This window comes from Aotus nancymaae, unplaced genomic scaffold, assembly GCF_030222135.1.
Source record: "Aotus nancymaae isolate 86718 unplaced genomic scaffold, 86718_ANA_hifiasm-v0.15.2.pri h1tg000016l, whole genome shotgun sequence".
Classification (NCBI taxonomy): Eukaryota; Metazoa; Chordata; class Mammalia; order Primates; family Aotidae; genus Aotus; species Aotus nancymaae.
The window spans coordinates 71024189-71038273 of record NW_026988428.1 but is presented as its reverse complement, the minus strand read 5'-3'; the positions used below and the strand labels follow the sequence as shown (position 1 = coordinate 71038273).

The 14085-nt window shown below is 45.8% G+C and overlaps 1 protein-coding gene across 3 annotated transcripts in view; it reads right to left on the bottom strand.

Annotated features, from left to right (window-relative positions):
- FBXL14 (F-box and leucine rich repeat protein 14) overlaps positions 1-10126 on the bottom strand; it is a 34869-nt gene extending 24743 nt beyond the window's left edge. Inside the window, exon 1 of one of the 3 annotated variants that reach the window (XM_012476337.2) lies at positions 8141-10126. In XM_012476337.2, the coding sequence (XP_012331760.1) occupies positions 8141-9339 (1199 nt within the window). In that variant the 5' untranslated portion in view covers positions 9340-10126. The remainder of the gene's footprint in view (positions 1-8140) is intronic. The other 2 variants (XM_012476338.2, XM_012476336.2) reach the window with 2 other exon arrangements.
- Between the last annotated feature and the right edge of the window lie 3959 nt (positions 10127-14085).

The following is a 14085-nucleotide window of genomic DNA, read 5'->3' as shown; positions in this document are numbered from 1 at the left end:
AGACCTCAACTCTAAAAATAAATAAAGCAGTGATGAAGCTGTTTGCTGCTAAATCCTGTGTCTTACGTTAATGAGTTTCTGCAGTTCCTCTTGCGATTCCATTGAAAATTAGACTCTTCTGTGTGGGGAAGAGAGAGGCCAGCTGCCTTCCTGTGGATCATGCTGTTCTGATTGTTGACATCTGACCCTGAGCACAATGGTAGGGCATCTGTCTCAAGTGCACAGGCGTCAGCTAGGGCTGGAAGAGCCAATCCTCTATCTACTCCAGGCTCTGGAAATTTGAAGACCTTCTCTGCTTCCTACAACAGTCAGCTGTTAGTGGATAAAGTTCAGGGGTCCACAGAAATTAGCCATCCTGTTTTTACAGATTCCTGAAAACTGGCTAAATTCTGTGCATTTGAAACAAATTAGAAGAGGCAGAAATTGTCACTTTCATCTTGCCATTTTCATGTCGTTTAAGACACACCTACTAGCCATCTTTTTTTTTTTTTTTTTTTTTTTGTAGTTCACAGCAGTGGATTTTTGGGCAACGAAGTTAAGGTTTAAACTATTGAAAGTAGAAATGGTTGTCTTCCATCTAAGAACATTAAGCATTTATTTGAGGGGCGTAACTGTTGCAGTTTCTCTCTCTCTTACCATGTGTCCAATTTTAGCCTCAGTGATTTTTCTAGATATTCCGAGAAATAGCAGGACTAAATTTTTTGGCTCCTCCCTGTTTAGTGACCACTTCTCAAAAAGCCTTGCCTTGGTCTGGAAAAAGGTAGCATGTGTGTACATAAATAATGCCAGTTTGGGGTCAAGATTTCCTAAGGAGAACTATTATGAACCTTGGTAGTAAATATTTCCTCATGTCCTTTTTAGATGAGAAAATCAGTGTTTTCCAAGCCATATGAAATAATAATATTTATGAAAAATTAATCTGGTCTCAAAGATCTGTTTTCCCACAGTCCAGTTCCAGTGTCTCAGATCCATGATGTAAGAAGTAATTGTTGACACACCGCTGTGTGGTAGGTCTGATCCTTCTGGAGTGTGGATTACGTAAATGGGGGAGTAATAAACATAAGAAGGTGCCTAATATTAACAACTTAGACCCTTTTCCTCTTTCTGGACAAGTGGGATTTGTAACTAAAACATCTGTGAAGTCAAGCCTTTTTACCCTTGAATTAAGAGAAAATAGCTAGTTTTTGCAACTCGATTCTATTTTATAGAAGGATTGTGCGGCAGATAGTGATAGTCCGTGAAATACGTGTAAGTTCTTAGCTTCGAAACTAGCATAAGCATGTACCAGCATTAGTACTCCGCATTACTATGTGTGACAAGGCAGTGTTTTGGAAACTGGCTCAAATCCTCTGAGGGCAACAGGCAACAGATTCACACGGTAGCTAACGGACCATTTAACAACCTGTACTAGCCTTCTGGTTTCCCAAATAACCTTATATAATGCTTGCAAACATATCTAGGTTTGTATAATGTAGTGCATAGTAAATAGTAATAACTTGGAGCACGTTGGTTTTTTTTTTTTTTTTACTCCTAGTGAAAATAATATGATTTGGTGGAGCACCTTTAAAGAAACTTTTAAAAGGCTGAAGTGGAAAGATCTCTTGAGCCCAGGAGTCCAAGACTGCAGTGAGCTCTGATCATGCCACTGCACTCCAGCCTGGGCAACAGAGTGAGACTGTCTCAAAAAAAAAAAAAAAAGACCAAAAAAAATTGTTTTTTTTAAGAGATGGGGTCTTGCTCTGTCACTCAGGCTGCTCTTGAACTCCCCTGTTAAGTGATCCTCCCACCTCAGCCTAGTGAGTAGCTGGGACTACAGATGTGTGGCATGCCTGGCTTGGTGCAGCACGTTTCTGAAGAGAGACAGGGTGGTGCTTTGCAGTGCCTCTGCGAGCCGTCTCCATGTCGGTCTCCTTCTGCGATGGTCATTAAGTCTAGAGCAGCCCTGGTTCTGAGACTAGGTTCTCCTCTAATTACCCAGGCAAAATCTTTTCCACTTTGTTAAGCATCTTTCCCCATTTATAAAAGCACCGTATCTGCCAAATTTGGGGAAACAAAAATTTTGAGACAGAGAAACCGAACACTACGTTATGAGCGAATTCTTCAGCAGATCACATTCACATTCCTAACCTTGTCTCATTTGGGTGTCTATGCTGCCACTGCTGCTGCAGACCCAGTTCTCTTCTCTGTAACTGAGACGCCTTCGTTTCCACTATCACAAATGCAAGTATCCTTGTAAGTTTGTTATAAGGATATATAGCATTTGTTCCTTAAACAGTAAAGTAGAAGAGTAATGAAATAATAGAAACTTGTCTTTTTTTTTTTAAAGAAAATATATGCACTTTTCTGGGTTAACAAATAGCAGGCAGAGGAATTCCATTTCTACCGTTTTATTGGGAGGGGTGTTTAACATACCCCACTCTAGTGCTGCTCAGTTAAGATCTCAAGCTTACTTTCTTTTGCAACTCAACTGGAGGACTTGGCTTTACATACGACCAAATATTCTGGATTGGTAAAGGCAACTCCACCAGGCAAAAATCAGAGCAATCCCTAGAAAAGAGGAAAAGACTGAAACCGATCATTTGTGGACATTTAAATTTACCAATTGTCTAGAAATACTTGTTTCCATACAAGAGCTAAGAATATATGCTCTTATTCCAACTGTGCACTTACCTTCGATACTTCATTAAGTAAATTATTAGTATTTGGTGCTGATCTAAATATGCATGTACCATCTGTTTTACAACACTTTTAAAAAATTTTAACTTGCTGCCTAATATTTGAACAAGTATTGACAGAAATGAGGTAAATACGTAGCCCAAGCTTAAGCTTAGGTTTGAATGCAGCTAATTTCTAATCCTGTGCTTTACTCATGATCCACATTATTTCATCAAAAAGCTTCATCCCTCTGACTCCTCAGGGGTTCATAATGGCACAAAATTTAGGTCTTGCCCTCTACTAAAGGGATGGAATTAACTTTTAAAAGGGGTGATGTTTGATGCAGGGAAGAGAAAGAGAACAGAGAGAAGGAACCACTAGATGACTCACTATAGTCCCTCCCTTTCTACCGCAGAACAGAGCAAAGATCAGAGGCCAGGGCTTTCCCTTTCATAGAACTGGGAAGAGACAGTTGTCAGAAGCTGCATGAGGTCTTGGTTTTGTTTTACAAATCTGATCTTTTAATCAAGAGGTTCTTATTCTTTAGAAACACAGTGGTCCCTGGGGCCACTACTCTTTCCCTTTGAAAACTTGAATTCAAATTCTCTAAGTCAAAAGTGAAAGGTTTTATTTATATTTTAAGACCAGCACCTATCTAGTGACCACTTCAGGAAAGCAGCAGGATTTGGAAGCTAGGCCATGCTTTAATTTACACATCACATGTCCTAATGTAAGATAAAGTTTGTACCTTTCAAAAGAAAAAGGAACATTTGCTTTTTTAGATCTTTGCTGTTCAACTGTATTATGAAAGAACCTGATCAGTTTGAGTTTTCTGAACTATTTAAGGATATACTGATACTGGCTTTCAGTTTTAGTAAATATTAAGTTGGACAAGTTAGAGGTCTAGCTTGGGAGCAGCAGTTCTCTGAGCCCCCACAGGTACATTTGTAGATAATCCTTTCAGTAAGAACATTAAAGGGCTATGCACGTTAAGACTTACAAAAAGAAGGGAAATGAAGCTGTCCCTTGACTACCCAGTTTCTATTGAGGTTTATTACTTCTAAATGATAAGGTTTACACAAAGTTTACGCTATGTTTTTTCAGTTCTCAAGTTTCAGCAAATACCTTAACCAAGTTTATTTATTTTAGAACTGCCCTGGAGTGCCTTTTAACTTTTGTACCACCACACGAAGTGTACTATCAGCTCATGTCCTTTAGCCCTTCTTCTGTTTTTTTTTTTTTTTTTTTTGAGACAGATTCTCGCTCTTATCACCCAGGCTAGACTGCAGTGGTGAAATCTCGGCTCACTGCAACCTCCACCTCCCAGGTTCAAGTGATTCTCTTGCCTCAGCCTCCTTAGTAGCTGAGACTACAGCTGTGTGCCACCACGCCCAGCTAAATTTTGTATTTTTAGTAGAGACGGGGTTTCACCATGTTGGTCAGGCTGGTCTTGAACTCCTGACCTCGTGATCCACCCACCTCGGCCTCCCAAAGTGCTGGGATTACAGGCCTGAGCCACCGTGCCCAGCCAGCTCTTCTATTCTTTAATGCATTTCTCCCATTCCTGTGGGTATGGTGGGGATCAACCTTTCATACCACCAAGAATCACCCTTATTCCCTTTGAAGTAGTGCCTTATGGCATAAGTTTGTTCATATGGTGTTCAAACAGCTACTGTTCACTTCTATGAGGGTCACCTTACTGGAAACCAAGGTATGAAGAGTAACTAAACCTTCTCATCAAGCAGAAGCGAGCTGAACTTGAGAAATGGAGCCTGGGCCAGGCAGAGTGACTCACGCCTGTAATCCCAGGACTTTGGGAGCCCAAGGTGGGCAGATTGCTTGAGCCCAGGAGGTTGAGACCAGTCTGGGCAACATGAAGAAACATTTCTACAAAAAAATACCAAAAAAAAAAAAAAAAAAAAAAAGCCAGCCATAGTGGCTGGTTTGCAACTGTAGTCTCAGCTACTCAGGAGGCTGAGGTCCGAGGATCACTTGAGCCTATGAAGTAAAGCCTGCAGTGGGCTGTGATTGATTGCACTACTGCACTGCTGCCTGGGTGACAGATCAAGACCCTGTCAAAAAAAAAAAAAGAAAAGAAAAAAAGGAGGAAGGGAGGGAAGGAGGGAGGGAAATGGAGCCTAGGTTTGAATAGGTTTGAATCCTGGCTCCCTCACTTACTGGTTGGGTAACTTACCGCAGGCATTATGACTTATCTGGAAAACAGGGATAATACCTGTTTCAGCAGGTTGCTTTGAAAATTAAAACTTATAAGTACCTTGTAAAGCACACATAGGTTCTCAACACATTAACTGCTTTCCATCCAAAAAGGCTGAGAGATTAGCAATTGACCTTCACTAACCACTCTCCGTAGTTTATCATCCTTTCCAGAGAAGCTCCAGTTCTATTAAGTATGCCTCATTCAGGATAACTATAGACCCATGGTCTTAACTTTCAAACATTAATTTGCCAACCTTTAGTCAAGCTTATATTTAACATAAAAACGAGACAAAACAGAACATGCTTCAAGTTACAGGTGGTAGGATTATTTTGCATATTAAAATGAAGAATGTGAATACAGAGCCTAAGACTTAGGCGCTCAAATTTTTATCAGTTGAATCTATACAGCCATGCAGTCTCTTGGAAGAAAAACAGACTAAGAACTCACAGCTTGTGTAAACTTTATGAGTTGTGTCAAATGCTAAATTAGAAAGCTGACCCTAATTCAGAGTCCCTACTTCTTAATAGGCTTCACACATTTTTTTTTCCAGGCATTAAGCACTGTAACCTAAGTGGGAAGAAAGAGATCCACACCTTCCCCAAAGAAACAGAAGATGGATCTAGTGTCAGGCTCAATTAGACCCAATTGTGATGGCTCTCCAAAAAGGAACAATGCAGCTTTTGTGATATGCTCACGCAGAAAGCTTGGACATTTTACAAAACAATCTTATCCCAAAGAGAAACCTGGGTTCTAGCCCTCTTCCTGGAAAGAGGGGTTGATCCAGGAAAGTTTTATACCACTCTTATCAGCTCTTGCTGAGATCAGTATTTTTTTTAAAAACAATCTCAGAAACAACCAAGACCAATGTGAAACCAGGAATATGAACCACTCCCCTGCTGCAACATTTATACCCATAGGTCTCCACAGCCAAACCACAGGGTGTCAGATTATTTCGTTATTGTCTACCAAAGGGAACTCTTTGCTGGAATTGCTGGTATTCATTAATCTGCCCCGGTTTCAGTCTAAAAAACCTTGACAGAGTGAATCCAGTGGCCAGCCTTGGCTGTTGGAAGTGCTAAAATGCAAATGTGCAAGAATCCTGGCCAAGCTCCCCATCCCCCAGGAAAGTGCTTCCTTACAGCCGGGCCTGGAGGGGAATGTTAAAAAGAGGGCTAGAGCTGCCCTCCTCCTTTCCACCAGGACCCTCACTCACACTGGGAGATTCAGTATGCATGACTGAGCCGGCAAGCACGCAAGGACAGCGCTCTTTTTAACTTTTCTGAACAATGGCTTCGGTCCTTCCACCTTCACATCCTCCCCACACCCAGGGCAAAGAAATCCATCTTTCTTCCCCACGTCCACATCTCATGATCCACTTTTTCAACATCACCCCTAGATCTCACTTTTACCCAAAGAAAAACTGACCACTCGGGGAAACTGTGACTTACATACAAATCTGGTTTTTAAAAAAGTTTCATTTTGTTCAATTTCTTTAAATTTCCACGTTGACAGTTTAAAGCCAAAAATTATATAAATCTCCAGTCTAATCACATTTCTAGACACAAAACATGTCAGTAGTAAACCTTATACAGAATAAAATTTTACCCATGAGCTGACTCACCCCCACATAGGATGCACCAAACTCCACCTTGCGTCCTCTTAGTATACAAACAGCACCTCCTACCTTGGCATGTACCCAAGCACACAATGCCTTAAAAATAATTCGAAGATACAAGGCTGTTTTTTTTTTTCAAAAACATACTTCATATTTCCTCTTTTATTATATAAATATCAGTTTAACCTTTTACTGTAAGAATATAAACGTTTTAAGAGGATCTTTGTTATTATTTATACAAATTCACAAACAGTACAATTAATTGATAAAGGTCTCTGGGTTTCTTTTAACTCCATGGTCTCTCATGTTGCTGTGGAGGATTCTAAAAAAATAAACAAAAAAAATCCAACAAAAATATACATCCTACTCAAAAGTGATTTCTTTAAAGCCACAAGTCCAAATCCCCACCAAAGTAAAGAAAGTCATCTATTCCTCCATTTGGAAACAGAATTTTTTTTAAACCCACAAACTCTCATTTTGTTAATAGAACAGAGATAAGACATGAGCTTCATCACAGCCCCGGGGCTCTGCAGGCCAGCTCTGCTCCTGCTTCCTGTGGAAGCCGCACTGTGTGACCTTTTAGTGGGGAAACGTGGAAGAGGATGAGGGTAGGACAGAATTTGCATATATAATCATCATTTTCAAGACACAATCTGCATCTCAAACAAAAACAACGGTTCAACTCTCATTGCGCCCACGTATTTGTGCTATAAATTAAGTCAAGATTTAGAAACAGGTCCTCACATCCCAATGGACAAGGAGAAGAAAGAAATTATAGCCAGAAGGTGGAAGTGGGGCACACTGGACGGATGGAGGCTGGGAAGAAGCCAACACAAAAAGACGGACAAACCCAAGGGCATCTTTCCAGTCTAGGCACAAACATGTTTCAGTCTCAAAATATCTCTCTTGTAGAATTCCAGGGCTTCAGAAAAAAAGTAAACTAAAACGAGGTAGCCAGACACATATATGTATATATATATATATAACTTATATATATATAATATATAGAATATATTCAGCAGAAAAAAAAGGACCATGGTTTCAAATTTCTTCCAAAAAAATTTTTAAAAAGGAAAGACAATTAAGACAATGAAATGAGTGTGAATAGCAGAGTACTGTAAAAGGAGGAGTGATGAGAAGAGACTGGGATTAGTCACAAAGTGGAAGAAGGGTGAAAAGGCCATTCATTGTAGCTGGGTTTGCTTTTTATACATTTCAAAATAAAAACCAGATCACAGTATTCAAATGAAAGCTGAAGTGAAGGCAGACATTTTCCTCAACTCCCCAGGGTTGAAAAGACAAGTCACTCCCCACCCCTATTTCCAGTCGTAGCAGTGGGGATACAGTAGCTGAATCAGTCCTCCACCCCCTGCAGGGGAGTGGGTGGGTAAGCAGCAGAGTCCATCTTTCCATCCGCAGGGAAAAGGAGCTGGGAGTAGGGTAGGGTAGGAACCCCAGCTGCAAAGAGAATGGGCTGGAAGCCGGGAGGGGGTTGGAGGAGGGAGGAGAAAACAAGCCTGAGGCTTCTGTCGCAGCCCCATCTCATCCGCTGCAATGATCTGTGCACACGTGTGCGTGTGAGTGTGTGGGGGACGGTGGTGATGGGAGGATGAACAGGGCGGGAAAAGGGGAGCTGGTGCTGCCGCCCTCACCTGACCTTCTCACTGTCCGTCATCTGCCAGAGTCCCAGGTTGAGTACCTTGAGGCAGGGCAGCTGCGTGATGCGCTCCAGGCCGCGCTTGGTGATTCGGGTACAGCCGTACAGGTCTATGCCGGTGAGCTGGCTCAGGTGCTCAGCGATCAGCTCCAGGCCCTTGTCCGTGATGCGCACACACTGTCCAATGTTGAGCGTGCGCAGCCCATGCATCTGCCGCACCATGCGGTTGATGCCATCATCACTGATGTGGCAGGAGCAGAGGGAGAGGGACTTGAGGCCATCCAGCCCCTGGGCTATGTAAGCCAGACTCTGGTCCCCCACCTTGTCACAGAACGACACATCCAGCCCCGAGAGGCGCAGGCTGCCCATGGCCAGATGCATGATGCCCGTGTCACTGATGTTGTCACAGGAGCGCAGGTTGAGGCTGCGCAGGCTGCCCATGTGCGACAGGTGCAGGAGGCCAGCGTCCGAGATGCCCCCGCAGAAGCTGAGGTTGAGGAGCCTCAGGCCCGTCAGCCCTCGGGAGATGTGCTTTAGAGACAGATCTGTGAGCTTCTGGCAGTCCTGCAGCGTGAGCTGCTCCAGGCCCAGGCAGCCCTCCGCCGCGCTGCGCGTCATGCCAGCCAGGTGCCCGATGCCCACATCCGAGAGGTGGCGGCAGCTGCGGAGGTTAAGGCTCTTGAGGCGCTGTAGACCCCAGGCGATGAGCAGAAGGCCGGTATTGGTAATGTTGCTGCAACCCCCCAGCTCCAGCACCTCCAGGCCCTTGAGGTACTGGGCTATGCGGCCCAGGCTGCTGTCAGTGATCTGCTTGCAGAGACTCAGGTTGAGAGCACGCAGGGAGCCGATCTCCTGCACAAACGCGTGGCCCAGCCCGTTGTCGGTGAGGTTGTAGCAGCCGCTGAGGTTGAGGCTCTCGATGTTGGCCATGCCCTGGATCACGTAGCTGAGGCTGCGGCGGAGGCTCAGGATCTGCACTCGGCGGATGCCCCGGGCCTGCAGGCTGGGGAACAGCGACGGGTTGGCGCGGCGCAGGTGCAGCTTGGCCTCCACCCCCCGCCACACCGACTTGTGGTAGGCGGCGTCCCGCCAGGCCGTGCACACCTGCGCCGCGCGCCCCTTGTCCCGGACGTCCAGGTAGCCGAAGATCATGGCCAGCAGCTCGGGGAACAGGCACGAGATATGGGTCTCCATCTTCCTCCTCCCCCCTCCGCGGCGCTGGGGGGAGGAGGCGCGGGCCTCACCGCTCCGGCCCCGGGCAGGCGACGAGAGCGCTTCTCCCCAGCCGCTGCCTCTGCTGCTGCCGCCGCCGCCTCGGGCCCAACGGCCGGCTCCTCCCCGCCTTCCGGCTCCGGCCGCCGCCGCCGCCGCCGCCGCTCCTCCTCCTGGTCCGTCCGTCCTTCCTTCCTGCCGGCTGCGCCTCCGGCCCGGCCCTCCCCCGCCCCGGGCTTCGCGCAGCTCTCACATCCCGGGCGGGGAAGGCGCCTCGCTCTCGCTCCCGGAGGCCGGCCGCCGCCGCCGCCTCGGCTCTACCCACGCCGCGCCCGGGCCGCGCCGCTCCGCCCGCGCCGCCGCGCCCACGCCCCCTGCCGCATCCTCCGCCTCCTGCCGCCGCCGCTGCTCCGCGGGCCGGCGGGCGGCGAGGGGGCCCCGGGGCCGGGCGCACGGGCTCCGGGAGCCGAGGAGGCTTCCTGCTGCCTTTGTCTCTCGCCCGCTTTTCAAACCTCCCAGCCCCGGGCCGCCCGCACTCCGCCACCCAGGCGGGGGGACCAGGAGGCCAATCCTGGCCGGCGGCGCGTGTTCCTTCTCCCCCGCCGTCCGTGGCCACTTGGAAGCTGCCGGCCCCCGCACCGAGGACGCCGCGGCCGCCCGGCCGGAGCGCGGCTCGGCGCAAAGCCCGGGTGAGCAGGCGGGCCGCGCGTTTGGTAGCGTCCGGGCCGGCCGCGGCCCCGCCGCCCTGCCGCGCGTCCCCTCCGCCGCTCCTGCTCCCCCGCGCCCGCGCAATGGTACGGGCCTGCGCTGCCGGAACTGTGGAGCCGTTGCCCTGGAAACCGAGTTCGGCCTGGTCCCGTGGCCCCTGGTTTTTAACCCTGTGGGCGCCGTGCTGGAGCCGCAGCTGTCAGCAGAGCACCTCCCCACCCGGCTTCTTTTCACCCCGTAGCCGGTTATTGAGCTGTTCCCTCTCTGGGCCACGCCCCAACCCCGTCCCTTCTCTTTTTCTTTACTGTAGACGTCTGCGCAGCCCCTTCCCACACTTTACCCCTACAATTCCTGACCCTTACTTTACACCCCTCTCGCTTGATTATCTCTACGAGAGCCTCCTCCTATAGCTCAGTAATCATCACCCCAACTCTCCTTTTCTTACTGTCCCTAATGCCCCTTCACTACGTCTCGTTATTACACCCCAGCTCCGCAGTAGGGGCAGTTTACTACGACTCCTTTCTCTCCAGTCTTGTGTCTTAAATTGGAGAGAAACACGGCTTTACTCATCTTAGGTAAACAATGACCCCCTCCAGTCGGTGTTCTAGAAATTTCTAGAATTATCCATGACTACTTTCTTCGAGCATCTTTTGATAGTTTCCAGACACTCTGTGTGTGTTTCCCTTAGTACTTGATACATCAAAACTTCCCTCCACTTCTGCAGCCGCTGCACCACCAATGCCCTCAGCCTGCTTTGCTCCTGGAGGGTAACAGCCTTCTCCAAGTCTTGTTTTAGGAGCTTTCTCCTTGTCATCAGCCTTAGACCATCAGTTGTATGGCTCAGTTGTACTGATAGTCAATATATTCGTATATGTTGAATCCTATTTACTTTTTGATAAAAATAGAATGACAATTAAACTTGGTTTAAGACACTCCAGTCGTGTCTGTTGGTTTATGAGCTGTTTTATGGAAACAGGGCAATATTCCATTCTAGGATGTAGCCCCTGGGTCCTAAATGTCCGTACTAAGGATAGAATTTCAGAAGTTTCATTTTAACTACTCCCAAACCAAGCATTTCTGGATCAGAGAAAATGACCCTCTGTATTTTAATTTATGGATCCACACAACTAGATACAAGACAATCTGATTTATCAGAAAGGAAAATGGTTTCATTGATTCTTTGAGGACCTGAACAAGATTTGGTAGGGGTTCCATATTCAGTGTAGGAGAGTAACTTTTGCCCAAGCAACCAATACTAGACCAAAAATACAGATTGAGAAATAGGCATAATACACCTTTTACACCCCACCACTCCTCTTTCCTAAATCAGGAAATGCAGAAGCAAAAATTCTCACCAGCTTGTTACCTCACCCACATTACACGCAGTGTGAAGCCCATAGATTTTTATAACCTTCCTGAAAAAATAGACTGTACTGTTAGTCATCCACATGATTCCAGATGGACGGTGGCAGTTAAGTGTCACGATTCTGGGGTGTGCCTGGGCCTCACTCTTCTCCTGGGCTTATCCAGGCTTCTATTCTTCTCTCACTTTTGCTTAAACTTTTACCTTAAATTCTTCGTGAAAGTCACTTTTTGGTGGTTCTACGGACCTAGATGTGTTTGGGTTGATATCAAGGCCTTAATCCAAAGCACCTTAGTGTAACTTAGGAAATCCTGCTTAATACAAAACAAAGTACCCCACCCATTTGGGGGGAATTTTAGACTGGGGGCCTGACCAGGCTTGGACTAAGAAGGAGCTTAATGGTTTTTCTTCTCTAGAAAGGCCTTTTGTTCTCAAATCTGGAGAGTTATTCAGAGGTGCCTGGAAGCACTTTCTCTAGAAGTTGGCCATCTGGTCCTCGTTCTGGCAACAGTTTTTCTTGAGTTGACCTCTAGAATTTTATTAACACAGAGCCTTTTATTTAAGAAATATAGCATCATGAAGTATCACAGAAAAGCATTCATGGGGAAAAGGAACTAGGGCGTAGAATGAGCCCTATGCAGAATCTGAGCACCTGGTGACTTTATGCCGCTGAGAAAATGACTCTCCTTTCTGGGTTTCGGTTTCCCTGTGTAACACCAGGGTGATTTGACTAGGTAACCTTCAGGGACCTTTCCAGGAGGAACACTCAGTGAAGCCAAGAACCTAGCCCATGGAATTATGCGTTGTTCCTAATGAAGGCTTCAGATATTAAGAATAATTTCACATACAATAACTTCTTGGGAGTTTTGGTTTATGCTCAGACTTAGAACACAAAAATATATGGAGAGTATGTATAGACAAGAGACTCTGATTGTCTGGCAAAGACGTATACCAATATAGGAAATCCCGGGGCTTGCTGTTCATATTTTTAAAACTGATTGAGATTTTTGTATATAAGTTAACAAGTTGCAACCAGAAATTTTTTTTTCTGAATGAACTACAGCCTATTTAAAAGCAGAAATGATAGCCTTGTATAGGGAGTTGCTCCAAAACCTTACCAAGAATTTTTTTAAATTCTAGATTTTTCAGATGGCGTGTGCGTTTCACCTGGGTAGGGTGGGAAAATTGAGAGGCCCAAGCCAAAGATCAGGCTTACCTAAGGATTCATACGTTCTCCTTCAGAAGGGGAAGGCCTGGCAGGAAAGATCAGAAGAGCTCTGTAGTTTTTAACTCCTCATTCAAGAGTACATACATCTCCAAAAATAGTGATCCAGAGTCTAGTTTATGGGTTGGGTCAAAGGAGTTAAAATAGGCCAGGCGCAGTGGCTCACACCTCTAATCTCAGCATTTTGGGAGGCTGAGGTGGGCTGATCATTTGAGGCCAGAAGTTTGAGACCAGCCAGGCCAACATAGTGAAACCCCATGTCTACTAAAAAAATATATAAAAATATTAGCCAGGCATGGTGACACATGCCTATAATCCCAGCTACTTGGGAGGCTGAGGCATGAGAATCACATGAACCTCTGCCTGGAAGGCAGAGGTTGCAGTGAGCTAGTACTGTGCCACTGCACTCCAGCCTGGGGAACAGAGCTAGAGACCTTGTCTTAAATAAATAAATAAATAAGCAAAATAAAGAGTAAGAGTTGGGCCAGGTGTGGCGGCTCATGCCTGTAATCACAGCACTTTGGGAGACCAAGGCAGGTGGATCACAAGGTCAGGAGTTCAAGACCATCCTGCCCAACACGATGAAATCCTGGCTCTACTAAAAATAGAAAAATTAGCCAGGTATGGTGGTGTGTGCCTGTAGTCCCAGCTACTGGGGAGGCTGAGACAGAAGAATTGCTTGAATCCGGAAGGCGGAGGCTGCAGTGAGCCGAGATCACACCACTGCACTCCAGCCTGGGTGACCGAGCAAGACTCCATCTCAAAAAAAAGTTAAAATATTTTGTGTCTATTTTCCTTGAAGTCTCATGTGTTTATGGCAAAATCCCTGCTAAGTAGTAGACACTTTGTCAATGTTGTTGAACTGAAATGAATGAGATGAATAATATAAATAATAATCTCTTTATGAAAGACTTCATATATATCAAAACTTCTTGGAGAGTTCTGGGCAGCCAGTGGTAATCTGGGGTTTATAATAAAATGCTGCCTTTCCAACTTCAAGGTTTCCTGAGAGTAACATTCATTCTATTGCTAAGTATTTCTAAGTAGGAAAGCATCTCTCTCATGACACTTCTTGGTGACAGAATAGTAAAGATAAGAGAGGGTGAGGATTTGATTCACTTATTGCAAATAAAAGATTTAAGCAGAAACAACAACCAAAAAAACCCTATTTTAAAATAGGCAAAGGATTTGAGTAGACATTTCTCCAAAGAAGATACAAATGGCCCACAGTACATGAAAAGATGATCAATATCCTTAGTCATTAGGAAAATGCAAATCAAAGCCACAATAAGACACCACCTCATATCCATAAGGATGGCTACTATTAATAAAATGAAAATGACAAGTGTAGGTGAGGATGTGGAGAAAGTAGAATCCTGGTGCACTGTGGGTAAGAATGTAAAGTTGTGGGCCAGGCATAGGGGCTCGCATC